This window comes from Electrona antarctica, assembly GCF_951216825.1.
Source record: "Electrona antarctica genome assembly, chromosome: 10".
NCBI classification, from domain to species: Eukaryota; Metazoa; Chordata; class Actinopteri; order Myctophiformes; family Myctophidae; genus Electrona; species Electrona antarctica.
Genome location: NC_136791.1, coordinates 25,141,269 through 25,156,305, shown reverse-complemented (window position 1 = coordinate 25,156,305; position 15,037 = coordinate 25,141,269). Strand labels below are relative to the sequence as shown.

The window sequence follows — 15,037 nt, the reverse complement described above, 5'->3', positions numbered from 1 at the left end:
CTCAGCTCATGCAGGTTCGTAGGATGATGTGTGTGAAGTGAAACACTGAGATTAAAGGGATTAGTGTGTAGTTTGAGAGGAGGAGGAGGAGGACAAGCGGGAGGGAGGAGGAAGGTGGGGAGTGTAGAGGACTATGACTAATCATCAGCAGTGGGAAGAAAAAGTACTCACATTTTAAGTAAAAGTATCAATACTACAATGTAGAATGTCTGTTACAAGTAAAAGTCCGGAATTCAAAATTTGCTTGATTAAATAAAGTACAAAAGTATTGATATCAAAATGTGTTTCAGATTGTATCAAATGTTTCAGATGTCAAAACATTTCATGGAAATGGAAGGGGAACCTTCTGAAAGCTTCATATGCAAAGATAATCAACTTCAAAATTCGAAAGATCTTTTGAAAATAGCCGATCTACAAGCTCACAATGTGTCGCATTGCCCGTGGGCCGGGTTAAAACTAACCCATGGCTCCCGACATGCGTGACAGGTTCAAACTAACCTGTGGCAGGTTAAGACTAAACAGTGGGCGTGGCGTCCTGTGAGGTTAGGTTTAGGGTTTGGGTAGGGTGTCTGACTAATACCGGACTGTCGGACTGTTTAGTACGTCGGACCAAACACATGCACAACTTTCCTCCGAGGTGGACAGGGGCATGAGTGATCATGAGGAACAGTAGAGGAGGTGAATGCGTGCTGATAGGAGGACTGGTAGGTTGACAGTAGGACAAAGTGTTGATGTAGACATGCAGAGATAAAGGTACCAGCAGGTGCTGTTGACTGGGGAGGACTTCAATACTGCTATATAGAAGTACTCTGTTACAAGTAAAAGTCTGGAATTCAAAATGTACTCGAGTAAAAGTACAAAAGTATTGGTATTAAAATGTGCGGGATGTCTCATTTCACATATACATTTGAAACCTATTTTATACTATTTTGAAAATAGCAAATAGACAAAAAAATTGCCTAATAAGTCACACTCTTGAGATAGGCCATTGTGCCACACTAATTGAAAGGGCGTCTTAACGTTTATCCGCGTTTATCCGTCCGCCTTTGTACGCCTTCTCCTACCAAACCACTCCGTTTGTACACATGTCTCCATGCAATGCATAACACCTACTGCATGCCTGTCCAGACATAACGCACTACCTTGCATCCATGAAACTGTCATATTTACTGTACAAATATTGCTTTTGTGTGCCACGCTGTTATTGCACAACAATTTGCTGCGACGCAAATTGCATCACACTTTCCACATCCACCCTGGACAACACCCTAGACAACGGGCCACCCTGGACAACGGGCCACCCTGGACAACGGGCCACCCTGGACAACAGGCCACCCTGGACAACGGGCCACCCTGGACAACGGGCCACCCTGGACAACGGGCCACCCTAGACAATGGGCCACCCTGGACAACGGGCCACCCTGGACAACGGGCCACCCTGGACAACGGGCCACCCTGGACAACGGGCCACCCTGGACAACCCTGGACAACGGGCCACCCTGGACAACGGGCCACCCTGGACAACGGGCCACCCTAGACAACAGGCCACCCTGGACAACGGGCCACCCTGGTAGTGGTCAGTGGCGGCCACTGGCCAGTGTCATGTAGGGCTGATAAAAATATATGTCACAAATATATGTCATTAAAGGCAAGTTTCAAAATGTTTTGCGATATAGTATCAAATTGATTAGTCCAAAAAGTTATTGATAGCTAGTTGATAGCCCTAATTGCAAAGAACATTTTGTTCAGAAGTCGTGTAAATCAATGCATGCACGCACACGCACACACACACACACACACACACAACTGAACTGTATCTACTGATAAGAGCAAGAAGGAAAACAACTGCATGCATTGCGCAACAGTTGTCATGGTTACGGATCCCCCCAATATGTGTGTGTGAGTGTCAGTATAAGACCAAGGACGCCCGTCAGAAATGAAATCATAGTAAGGGCAAGAGAGCAGTGTAAGGTAGGCAGACAGTGGTAGATACGGTGCTGATGCTACAATCAGTGTCTGTAAGGTAGGCAGACAGTGGTAGATACGGTGCTGATGCTACAATCAGAGAGCAGTGTAAGGTAGGCAGACAGTGGTAGATACGGTGCTGATGCTACAATCAGAGAGCAGTGTAAGGTAGGCAGACAGTGGTAGATACGGTGCTGATGCTACAATCAGAGAGCAGTGTAAGGTAGGCAGACAGTGGTAGATACGGTGCTTAGTGTAAGGTAGGCAGACAGTGGTAGATACGGTGCTTAGTGTAAGGTAGGCAGACAGTGGTAGATACGGTGCTGATGCTACAATCAGTGTTGTTTTTGCCAGATGTGGACAGCATATAATTCCATCCCAGTACTTGAGTAAGAGTACAAATACGACCTGGTCAAATTTACTCCACTACAAGTAAAATAGCTCAGTCACTAGCTTAAAATTTTTCACATCAACTCAATTGCTGCAATTTTTTCACAATTAATTTATATAGGACCTGTGACCTGTAATTCTTGTTTCAGAGAAGTTACTCTGAAACCACATGCACTGATGTGCTTGCTTGTAGAACTACTATGTTACAGTATATAACATACAACAGGATTATACTTTATTTGTTTATACAATACAGAAAAACGTAAGAATTGATTGCGCCAATCGTCCCCTCGTAAAACAGACATGGATAGTGTGAGTGGAGGGGAAGCCACAGACATGGATAGTGTGAGTGGAAGGGGAAGCCACAGACATGGATAGTGTGAGTGGAGGGGGAAGCCACAGACATGGATAGTGTGAGTGGAGGGGAAGCCACAGACATGGATAGTGTGAGTGGAGGGGGAAGCCACAGACATGGATAGTGTGAGTGGAGGGGGGGGAAGCCACAGACATGGATAGTGTGAGTGGAGGAGGAAGCCACAGACATGGATAGTGTGAGTGGAGGGGGGGGAAGCCACAGACATGGATAGTGTGAGTGGAGGGGGGGGAAGCCACAGACATGGATAGTGTGAGTGGAGGGGGGGGAAGCCACAGACATGGATAGTGTGAGTGGAGGGGGGGGAAGCCACAGACATGGATAGTGTGAGTGGAGGGGGGGGGGGAAGCCACAGACATGGATAGTGTGAGTGGAGTGGGAAGCCACAGACATGGATAGTGTGAGTGGAGTGGGAAGCCACAGACATGGATAGTGTGAGTGGAGAGGGAAGCCACAGACATGGATAGTGTGAGTGGAGTGGGAAGCCACAGACATGGATAGTGTGAGTGGAGGGGGAAGCCACAGACATGGATAGTGTGAGTGGAGAGGGAAGCCACAGACATGGATAGTGTGAGTGGAGTGGGAAGCCACAGACATGGATAGTGTGAGTGGAGTGGGAAGCCACAGACATGGATAGTGTGAGTGGAGGGGAAGCCACAGACATGGATAGTGTGAGTGGAGAGGGAAGCCACAGACATGGATAGTGTGAGTGGAGAGGGAAGCCACAGACATGGATAGTGTGAGTGGAGAGGGAAGCCACAGACATGGATAGTGTGAGTGGAGAGGGAAGCCACAGACATGGATAGTGTGAGTGGAGAGGGAAGCCACAGACATGGATAGTGTGAGTGGAGGGGGAAGCCACAGACATGGATAGTGTGAGTGGAGGGGGAAGCCACAGACATGGATAGTGTGAGTGGAGGGGGGGGAAGCCACAGACATGGATAGTGTGAGTGGAGGGGAAGCCACAGACATGGATAGTGTGAGTGGAGAAGTAAAAAAAAAACAACTAAAAGTACTCAGTACTTTACAGCATTCCTAGAAATCTACTCGAGTAAAAGTAAAATATTTGTCTTGGAAATGTACTAAAGTAAGAGTAATAAGTATCAAAAGAATATTATACTCAAGTTAAGTACAGATCATCAGAATCTGCACTTAAGTACAGTACTCAACTACATTTACTCAGTTACTGTCCACCTCTGCAAACGATATATAACTTGAATAAGAATAGTAGAAAGAATAATAGGACACAATCTACACACAGCGCTGTAGGAGGAGAGCACAGAGTATCTTTAAGAATCCCACACCATCCTGCTCACCCTCTGTTTGTGTGGAGGGACTCGGGACACGACCTGAGACACCACAGGCCAGAGAGCATCTCCACCCACACAACACGCAACACTTTTTTCCCTGCCACTGTGCGATTAGTAGCCAAGGACATTAAGGACGGTAGTCAATATGACAATATGAATCATCATAGAGGAACTGAATTATGCACTGTTTTTATGTAGATTGTGAAGTACTTATTTAGTATTCCAGGATTGTATGTAGGATTGACTGTCTCTCTTTTTTAATGCTGATCCTGGGAGCTGCGCTCCAAGACTTCCTAAGCGCTTGTGCAAATGGCAAAATAAAGTCTATTCTTATTAACACATTCCCTCCCGTTACTATAGGTGGGATCGTGAGGCCAGTGCCAGGCAAAAAGGCGAAAAACGCACGAGAAGAGACCACTTCCGCCCGACCCGGAAGTGATAGCCCTCCATATTTGAGCCACATCCTTATTCTAGGCTGTGTGTCGACGCACGATGGATTAACTTTCTTAGCGCGATTAACTCCTTTGCTGCCCCTAGTGTTAGCATGCTGTTACTGCAGCATATGCTGCCCATCCAGGCCCACTATATGGAGCTTGTTGTCCTTCAGCGTTAAACAGGAAGGTGGGGGAAGGTATAGCCTATATATATATATAATATATATATATATATATATACCTGTGGGCACGGTGATGTTAACATACAGTAGAGTACAGACCTGTGATAGGCACGGTGATGCGCGGCGTGACATCCAGGTCCTGGGGCGTTCTGAACAGATAGCCGCCAGCCACGCCCACACAGCAGAGGACCGCCCATAGCGAGGAGGTCACGCCCCTCGCGGGGGGGCGCCTGGCCACACGCATCGATCACCGCCCCGCCCACCTTCACCCGGGTGCAAACACACGTCCGAAGACGTTCACGCAAACATGTTCACGCAATCATGTTTACGCACATGCGCACGCACACACACACACAGTCACACACGCACGCACACACACGGATGGAGGGCTGCTGAGGTCTGCAAGAGAAACACACAAACACAACACAGTTAAGTCTCGTAGTCCAGCTAGGACTTCTCATGGCTTGTCTTGACGCAAGTCACGGCATGGGTGCCTCAGAATACTTTTATACATTTGTCAATATCACTTCAGACCCTCTATTTTAAAACGGGCCCGAGTTAAACTGTACTTGGAGCTTTCTTTATCAGCCTACAGTACACCAAGTCTTAAACAGAAATAGCTGCTCTACAACCTCACAACGCGTCGTACAGTAGATCGGCTATTTTTGGTGAATGTTCTCCCCCGAATAGAAATGCAAGACACCAATATAAAAGTTATTTTCTAATGAAAACGAAATATACTATCCAGTTATTCCTCGTGATGAACTGTAACTTTGGGGGAAAGATTTACATATTTGCGTACCGTTAATGAGACAAAATGTTTGAGAACCACTGTTGCGGAAGACTGTCACAACAAGGTAACACCAATAAAAAACACCCCATGGCTTAATTGAAATCCTAATTGAGATAAAGAAACCTTTATTGTCCATTAAATGGTCGTTAGCACACCGGCAGTCAGTTCACAACAATAAAACATTATATAAAATACACAGATGCATTAACCCATTCTGGACGGGAACCCCTTTTGGTGTTTCTTTTTTTTGTGTTGTAACCCATTTTCACCCCTGTGTCAATTATCTAATGTGATCCTGGGCTCTACACAACCTCCGCCAACCTGGGGAGAGCAACAGACTTGGACTCATGCTTCCTTCATGCATGAGTGTCCAAGTCGCTCCTTTACACCTGACAGGGGGGAGTTTCCCTAGTTGGACGTAGCACGTGGAAGGAACACGTTATTTCAAAAGGTTCCTTTCCCCTCCATCAGGTGCCCCGGCTGGCCAGGGGGAGGCAGTTTAGAGACCAGGATTACTGCATGTTTTTTGTGAGGGTACCTACCCTATGGGACACGGGGAGAACATGCAAACTCCACACAGAAAGGCCCTTTAGCCAACCCCGCCTCGGGTATGGGCACTGATGACGCGGAGGAGAGGACACGCCACCAGCGCCCACAGCATCCCCAGCGGGAATCGAACCCAGGACCTTCTAGCTGTGAGGCGACAGCACTACCAACTGTGCCCCCCCTTTTGGTGTTTTTACTGATATTTTATACTTTAACTATTGAAAAATAGCAAATCTACAAGCTCATAGCGCGGCACCGAGTGCCGCGCTACGAGCTTGTAGGTCTGCTATTTTTGAAAAATCGTGAAAATGTGTTGCAAATCTTTGAATATATATATTCTTTCAGAGCGAACGTTTTTAACTCAAATCTTTGCCTCTGGAGGCGTCCCTGGGACAACATATTTTCAGATGGGGAGTCAGTGGGCAAATTACAGATAGTTTTGGGGGTCTTTGACATGAAAATGTTTGAGAACCGCTGTCATGGAAACATGGGTTTTTCAGAAAACTGTCAGGATTTAGAAGACATTTTTGTCGAATCGTCCTCAGGTCTAAATGGGTTAAAATACTATATAAAATGCATTACTGTATACAAACGTATCGCCTGGCTGGACTGACTAGCCCATGCCTCATTGCTTGTCCTATACAGTAGTACTGTATGTGCACAAACCAATAAATCATACTTTTCTTCTATTATTGGTGTTTAATGCATTTGGCGCTTTTAATTGGTGACACCGTTCTTTTAATTGCTGCCAATAAAGTATTGTATTGTATTCTATTTCAGAAAACGTGCACCCACCAATTAACCTTTTCATTTCAAGGACCCCCAGTTTGATAATTATGCCTTCTTAGGCCATGGACCCCCATTTGATACCATTTATTTTTGAGGGGCGCTAGCCCCTCCTATATACAGGTTTAATGTTTGTTTTTAGTTCAATGTTTGTTTTAAAAACGCCATTGACAATGAAGGGAAAACAAAATTTACATCATGGTGTCCCTCATTGTCTCTTTATTGTTAATGGCATTTAATGTTTGTGTTGGCACCGTTTGTTTTACATCACCATTACATCACCAAATCAACATGAGTTAGACTTTAATATATTAGCGCCCCTCACTTCACACCGGGTGTGATTTTTCAAATATCTGGGACCCCAAGCCACACTGTAAAATCCTCAGCATGTTATTTAACACAGAGTGTACAAATGGAACCAAATGGACCCGTGAGTTCCATTTGTACACTCTCAAAGTTACAGACCCATAAAGGATCCCTCTGGATCCCCTGGGGCTCCCCAGGTCCTGACGTGGATAAACAGTGTTGCAGAGCTTTGCACGTTGAAGTGGAAGAATGCATGATGTTCTCTGTCAGAGTCAGAGAGGGAGAGACATGGAGAGAGATCTACAGCGGTGCAGCTGACTGAAGAGAGACCAGCTGATTGATGTGCAGGATATCACAGAGATCTACTGTACGCTAGTTTTTTATTCCTAGGATAGCTCAGGTTTAGGAGCGCTCGTTTTACCGCTCCGCCACATCTTTTACTACCGCGGATTTTTTAATAGTTTTTGGATTAAGGTTGGTGAGGGGTACGTTAATAGTTTTTGGATTAAGGTTGGTGAGGGGTACGTTGCTCCCCTGCTTGCGGTTATGTTTAGGTTAGAGTTAGAGATAGGGTTAGTACTAGTCATAGAGTACTAGTAGGCATAAACACTTGTGTGCGGTCCAAAACACAGCCCAGCGCTTCCTACTCCACTGACAACCAATCACAGCGCTCCAAATTCCCTCCCATCATAGGAATAAAAAACTCGCCTACTGTACAGCGAATCAGCTGACTGAAGAGAGATCGGCTGATTGATATGCAGAGAGATATCACAGAGATCTACTGTACAGCGAATCAGCTGACTGAAGAGAGATCGGCTGATTGATATGCAGAGAGATATCACAGAGATCTACTGTACAGCGAATCAGCTGACTGAAGAGAGATCGGCTGATTGATATGCAGAGAGATATCACAGAGATCTACTGTACAGCGAATCAGCTGACTGAAGAGAGATGGGCTGATTGATATGCAGAGAGATATCACAGAGATCTACTGTACAGCGAATCAGCTGACTGAAGAGAGTATGGGCTGATTGATATGCAGAGAGATATCACAGAGATCTACTGTACAGCGAATCAGCTGACTGAAGAGAGATCGGCTGATTGATATGCAGAGAGATATCACAGAGATCTACTGTACAGCGAATCAGCTGACTGAAGAGAGATCGGCTGATTGATATGCAGAGAGATATCACAGAGATCTACTGTACAGCGAATCAGCTGACTGAAGAGAGATGGGCTGATTGATATGCAGAGAGATATCACAGAGATCTACTGTACAGCGAATCAGCTGACTGAAGAGAGTATGGGCTGATTGATATGCAGAGAGATATCACAGAGATCTACTGTACAGCGAATCAGCTGACTGAAGAGAGTATGGGCTGATTGATATGCAGAGAGATATCACAGAGATCTACTGTACAGCGAATCAGCTGACTGAAGAGAGATGGGCTGATTGATATGCAGAGAGATATCACAGAGATCTACTGTACAGCGAATCAGCTGACTGAAGAGAGATCGGCTGATTGATATGCAGAGAGATATCACAGAGATCTACTGTACAGCGAATCAGCTGACCGAAGAGAGATCGGCTGATTGATATGCAGAGAGATATCACAGAGAGCAGGCATGGAAGAGCGAATGAAAAGATAACACTTCTAATACAAGTAAAGGTAGTGTTTGTGAACTTTTTTGGTTGAAAAGTTTTTTTCTTCTTTTGTGTGTGTGAAAAGATTAAAGCGCTCTATTCTGATAGTAATCATTGCTATAGAGTATCTAGAGAGTCTACCGTCTACCTAAAAGCCAGTGGGTACCGAGCCCTACATCTACCTAAAAGCCAGTGGGTACCGAGCCCTACCGTCTACCTAAAAGCCAGTGGGTACCGAGCCCTACGTCTACCTAAAAGCCAGTGGGTACCGAGCCCTACCGTCTACCTAAAAGCCTGTGTACCGAGCCCTACAGTCTACCAAAAAGCCTGTGGGTACCGAGCCCTACCGTCTATCTAAAAGCCAGTGGGTACTGAGCCCTACCGTCTACCTAAAAGCCAGTGTACCGAGCCCTACGTCTACCTAAAAACCAGTGTACTGAGCCCTACCGGCTACCTAAAAGCCTGTGGGTACCGAGCCCTACGTCTACCTAAAAGCCTGGGTACCGAGCCCTACGTCTACCTAAAAGCCTGGGTACCGAGCCCTACGTCTACCTAAAAGCCTGTGTACCAGTGGGTACCGAGCCCTACCGTCTACCTAAAAGCCAGTGGGTACCGAGCCCTACCGTCTACCTAAAAGCCTGTGTACCAGTGGGTACCGAGCCCTACCGTCTACCTAAAAGCCAGTGGGTACCGAGCCCTACCGTCTACCTAAAAGCCTGTGTACTGAGCCCTACCGTCTACCTAAAAGCCTGGGTACCGAGCCCTACCGTCTACCTAAAAGCCAGTGGGTACCGAGCCGTACCGTCTACCTAAAAGCCTGTGTACCGAGCCCTACCGTCTACCTAAAAGCCAGTGGGTACCAAGGCTACTTTCGTCTAACCGTCTCTCCATCTCTTTACTAAACAGAAGATGTAGTGGAGTAGATAAAGTAAAAGTATTGTCAACTGTTAATACTCCAGTCAAAATTGTACTCAAGTACAGTATTTATTATTTTAGTAAATGTACTTAAGTTACTTTCCACCGCTGTTTGACATGAATGTCAAACACACACACAAGACCGTGTCAAACACGACAAGCACACACTTCAAACATCACATAACGATAAGGAGCCACACACACTCCGAACACACACACACACGCGCAAGCGTGGGGGGGAAGCGTTGGGGGGTTGTACGGAATGGTATTTGGGATCTGCATGGTGCAATATGGTGCTTTGAATACTAATAGTGTTCCAGCAAGAGAAGACGGAGTTGAACTTGACGTGCATGTGTGTGTGTGTGTGTGTGTGTGTGTGTGTGTGTGAAATAGAAAGAGAGACAGAAAGCTAATATGAGACAAAGACAGAGACGGTCATCACTTGCATCAGTGCCCACGCATGCACGCACCCACGCACGCGTGGGCACACACACACACACTTGTAATCTTACTTGTAATGTGATGTGACAATAAAGATTGATTCTGATTCTGACACACACACACGCGCACACACACACACACACACACACACACACACACACACACACACACACACACACACACACACACACACACACACACACACACACACACACACACACACACACACACACACACACACACACACACACACACACACACACACACACACACACAGGTTGAGTATCATTGACCTTGTCCCTCCTAATGCAGATGTTGACGTCTGCTGTCTGTCTCTCTCTCTCAGTGTAAACACATTTGGTGCTCTCTCTCTCTCTCACTGTCTGTCTGTCTGTCTGTCTGCCTGTCTCTCTCTCTCTCTCTCTCTCTCTCTCTCTCACTGTCCGTCTGCCTGTCTCTCTCTCTGTCTCTCTCTCTCAGTGTAAACACATTTGGTGCTCTCTCTCTCTCACTGTCTGTCTGTGCCTGTCTCTCTCTCTCTCTCTCTCTCTCTCTCTCACTGTCCATCTGCCTGTCTCTCTCTCTGTCTCTCTCTCTCAGTGTAAACACAGTTGGTGCTCTCTCTCTCCGAGTTAAACAAACCAAGAGAGAAGACAGCCTGCTTTACGTACCCTGAACACACACACACACACACACACACACACACATGCACGCACAGTACATACTACACATACACACGTATGCTGATGCCAACGTGCGTGCCCGTACGTGTGGTTGGTTGCATGCGTGTCTAAGACGAATGAGGCCATTAAGCACTTAAGCCATGATACTACTACTTCATAACTCAGCTATTTCAAAAAGAACGAATCTCTGCAGATTGGCTATTTCTGGGTGAAAGTATCCTAACGTAACATAAGCCTGTGTGGCCCAGGGCCCTGCACTGGCATACAGAGTCACAGCTGTAGGACCATGACAACAGCTGTGCTGGTAGAAGTACTCATTTATTTTTGAGGGGCGCTGCTATCCCCTCCAATGCCTGGCTTTCAAAATTACGCAATATGGCAGCCAAGTCTATCATGGATCATTTAATTTTTTTTAATACTGTTTTTATTAGGCATTTTGTATATGACATAACTTCAGAATATCATTGACAGATAATTAAGTAATATAAAATGAAAAGAATAATAGTGACAGGTAGTGTAAATGTTCCAAATACAATACATAATGAAAAAGGTATATAATGTGATAAACAAGAAAAAACTAAAAACTGTTAAACAGTGACAAATGTTAACATACATAACAGACAAACAAAACAAAGACAACAGGACAGACACTCTTGCTCTCAAACTTTCCCAACAAGTTGTTGTAAATCAACTGAATTACAGACATTTTTCTTTTTAAATGACAAATAGAAGTAAAGAAAGAAAACTTTTTTTTTTCTTTCCAATTTTCGATTATGTTATCTATTGTGTACTTCTACCACTTATTGGTCAACAAAAAATACCCTGAATACATTGTATAAGGTGTGATTATTTTAAATGACCAATAAACTGGTAAAAGTCTGGTAAAATCTATCTTCACTCCTCAATTCAAACTTTATCTTTTCCAATTGCAAATAGTGCATAACATCTTTCATAAGTGTAGTGTGAGTTGGAACCTGTGCTTGCTTCCAATTCAACAGTATCAGTCTGCGAGCCAGTAGTCACAATTTTACCATGTTAACAAAAATCGAATAGCAGACTATGCTGCCCTAAAAGGCCAAAGTGCAGTAACTACGTTTTTGGACACACCAACTTATTTGTGTATCTCCCAAAGGTCAAATTAGCCTTTGTGGTTTTGGGGGAAAAACAATTACCTCGAGTACTAGGGTTGCCCCGATTACGTGATCGGAAATCGGGGCAGAATGATCACGTCATTTTTAAACGACCTGAATCGGAAGGAGCAAAAAAACACGATCGGGACATCCATAGTATCAATATTATATCCATCTTAATATTACACTGGATATTGTTTGTGATTTGGGATATTGTGATATGGCATATACGCGTTCCGATCGGATCGGGAAAAATCTGTATCCTGTGGAATTGCGAGTGTGCTTGTCTATCTCTATAGGAAATCGCACTATTAGAGGCAAAAGTGTGAAGAGTTTCACTGAGTTGGGTATGTCACCGTATACTGTCCAATCAGATGAGGGCAAAGCGCACAAAAGCCTTGGGAAGAGAACCTAATCGCTGGCCAATCGGAGGGGAGAATAGAGAGTTATTGCACGATTTAAACGTTTTTTAAACGACAATGGGAGTGCAAAAACAATCTGCTTGACTATAGGCAACCACACTAATAATTGGATATTGGAAATACTCCCAGTAATACCTCAAAATTGTACTTAAGTACATGTACTTAATTACTGCCTACCCTTGCAAACCGCACAACAGCAGTACACAGACAGACAGCCGTAGATTTAGACACATAATTCCTCTCACCTATTACTATCTTTTTCACGTGTGAGCACATATTGTGTTATAATCCGATTTTAAAAATAAAAACATACAGTATACTCTACTCACCACTGCGTATCGGTGCTGTCGGGAGGAAACCTACCTACAGTAACTCAATGTTTGAGGTTTTAGATTATTTTTGCATAAATCTGTGCTATGGAACACCCTTTACGTCTGTGTGTTGTTTCAAAAATATTGAACCAATGGAAAGTAGTAAGTAGTAGGACAAAACCTCTTAACTACATTGGACCACCAAACTGTCTGCTAAAGCAACTAACTCCACCACCTCTCCCACTCTCATGGCAGCGGACTGACCTCATGCCTCCTTCTATGCATGAGGAGTCCAAGCTGCTTCTTTTCACCTGACAGGGGGGAATTTCCCACCTGTATTACAAATTATTTGTAATACTACTCAGCAAGCTACTAATTTAGACTGTAAGTAATTAAAGCGGGTCATAGTTGCATGTTTGGAATTGTAACAGCTGAAATCAATAACATATCAGTATTGCGAAATTAATCTGAGGGCCACATTAAGTGATGGTGGGGGCCGCATGTGGCCCACGGGCCGCCAGTAGACCCTGTCAGTCCAGCAGTCAGTCAATCAGTCCGTCAGTCAGTCAGTCAGTCAATAGATGTCAGTCTGTCAATCAATCAATGAATGTCGGTCAGCTGCCTATAGGCTTGACAGCATGATATCACGGTACAGTAGTCCTGCTTGAGACCCCAGAGAAGATATGAAATTTTAAAAATCCATTCAAGCTGAAAGGAGACAAAGAGTGCGCGTGTGAGAGAGAAACTAACAATAAATGGTAGAAAAGGGGCCAGTCGAAGGCATTGAACTGTGCTTCCATTGACACACACACACTATGTATGACGGACAAACAGAGCCTGAATGAACCGCATCTGTGTTATATAAAAAGACCACTGTCATATTCTTACACTGTCGCACCATAATGCTATTGACTGAGCACATTACTGCATCAAAAGTAACAACTAGGGATGTCCCGATACACATTTTTCCTTTCCGATCCGATCCTGATACCACAATTTCTGTGTTAGCCGATACCGATACCGGATACCGATACCAGAGAATAATATTTATAATAATACAAAAAGAAAAGAATATCTTATTTTGAAGTCCACTAACCGAGAATTGTGTTTATAGCTATATATCTTGTGTTGTGTTTATTCTCACTCAAATGTGCACAAGCTGTTTGGGCAACTCGAAAGCAAACTCCACATGCACCAACATTTTATTTACCTTCCATAGTGTCAACCCCTTACCCCTGTGTCGGATCTGTGGTTAGACTGGCATATTTGCCGATACCAATATGACCCGATATGACTAAATAAGGGCCGATCCGATACCGACATCTCTAGTAACAACACACTAGTATAGGCAGCCTACTATAAAAACTGGTCAAACAATATAAGAAAGAGGTAAACAATTGTGCCGATTTAACTACAAACGACAAACTAAATGTTGCCTACAAAACGGCAACAGCTCCATTCCAATGTGCAATTCCAGGTGCTTGTCAGGGTGAGTATAATTATTTTGGGGGGTCCCCAGATCAAATATGATTATTTTGGGGGGTCCCCAGTTCAAGTATAATTATTTTGGGGGGTCCCCAGCTCAAATATGATTATTTTGGGGGGTCCCCAGTTCAAGTATAATTATTTTGGGGGGTCCCCAGCTCAAATATGATTATTTTGGGGGGTCCCCAGTTCAAGTATAATTATTTTGGGGGGTCCCCAGCTCAAATATGATTATTTTGGGGGAACCCCAGTTCAAATATGATTATTTTGGGGGGTGTCTATGCCTGAAAAGGTTGAGAACCACAGGTATACGAATCCATGGAGCAGTGCCCTGTAGACCAGGTGTAGCAGTAGTAATCAGCTACACTACACCTGGCTGAGGTGTAAAGCTGCGCTTAACGGTACACCTCAGTTATGGCGGCGCCCAGGGCACGTACCCCTCTGTGGATTCGTCCATAGAGGGAAATGATGGGTCAAGACTCAAGAGTGACAAAACAACAAAACAAAACAAGTTACAGAGAGACAAAACAATGGTGTATTGTTCTGCTATGTGAGCAGAAACACAAGGCAAAGTTACATAATGTTACTGTTCTTAGTTTACTTATGATCCTAGATGACATGCATTTGATGCATTACCTTGTGTTGCTTACTATAGGTCCGTCTGGATTAAGAGCGTCTGCTGAATGGGAATTCAGGGGATTCAGGAATCTCTGAATTCAAGTCTCCGTGGGGGGGCGAGTAATTGATTGAAAGAAATAATCATTTTGGGGACTGTGTTTTAAACTGACCCTTCACCTCAGTGGACCCCAGGGAGAGTAGCCGCTCGCTGCTAAGGGAGTATACTGTGGCTAATGGGCATCCAAGTAAACAATAAACGATTCCTCCGATGGATCGTTAAAGGGAAACTGGTGAAAGTAAAA

The 15,037-nt window shown here is 44.6% G+C and overlaps 1 protein-coding gene across 1 annotated transcript in view; it reads right to left on the bottom strand.

Moving 5' to 3' along the window:
- The window catches only part of LOC306930541 (semaphorin-4G-like), a 65,806-nt gene that overhangs the window by 49,148 nt on the left and 1,621 nt on the right, over positions 1-15,037 (bottom strand). The window contains exon 2 of the mRNA XM_079511562.1: positions 4,754-5,053. Within this exon, the coding sequence (XP_079367688.1) occupies positions 4,754-4,898 (145 nt within the window). The 5' untranslated portion in view covers positions 4,899-5,053. The remainder of the gene's footprint in view (positions 1-4,753; positions 5,054-15,037) is intronic.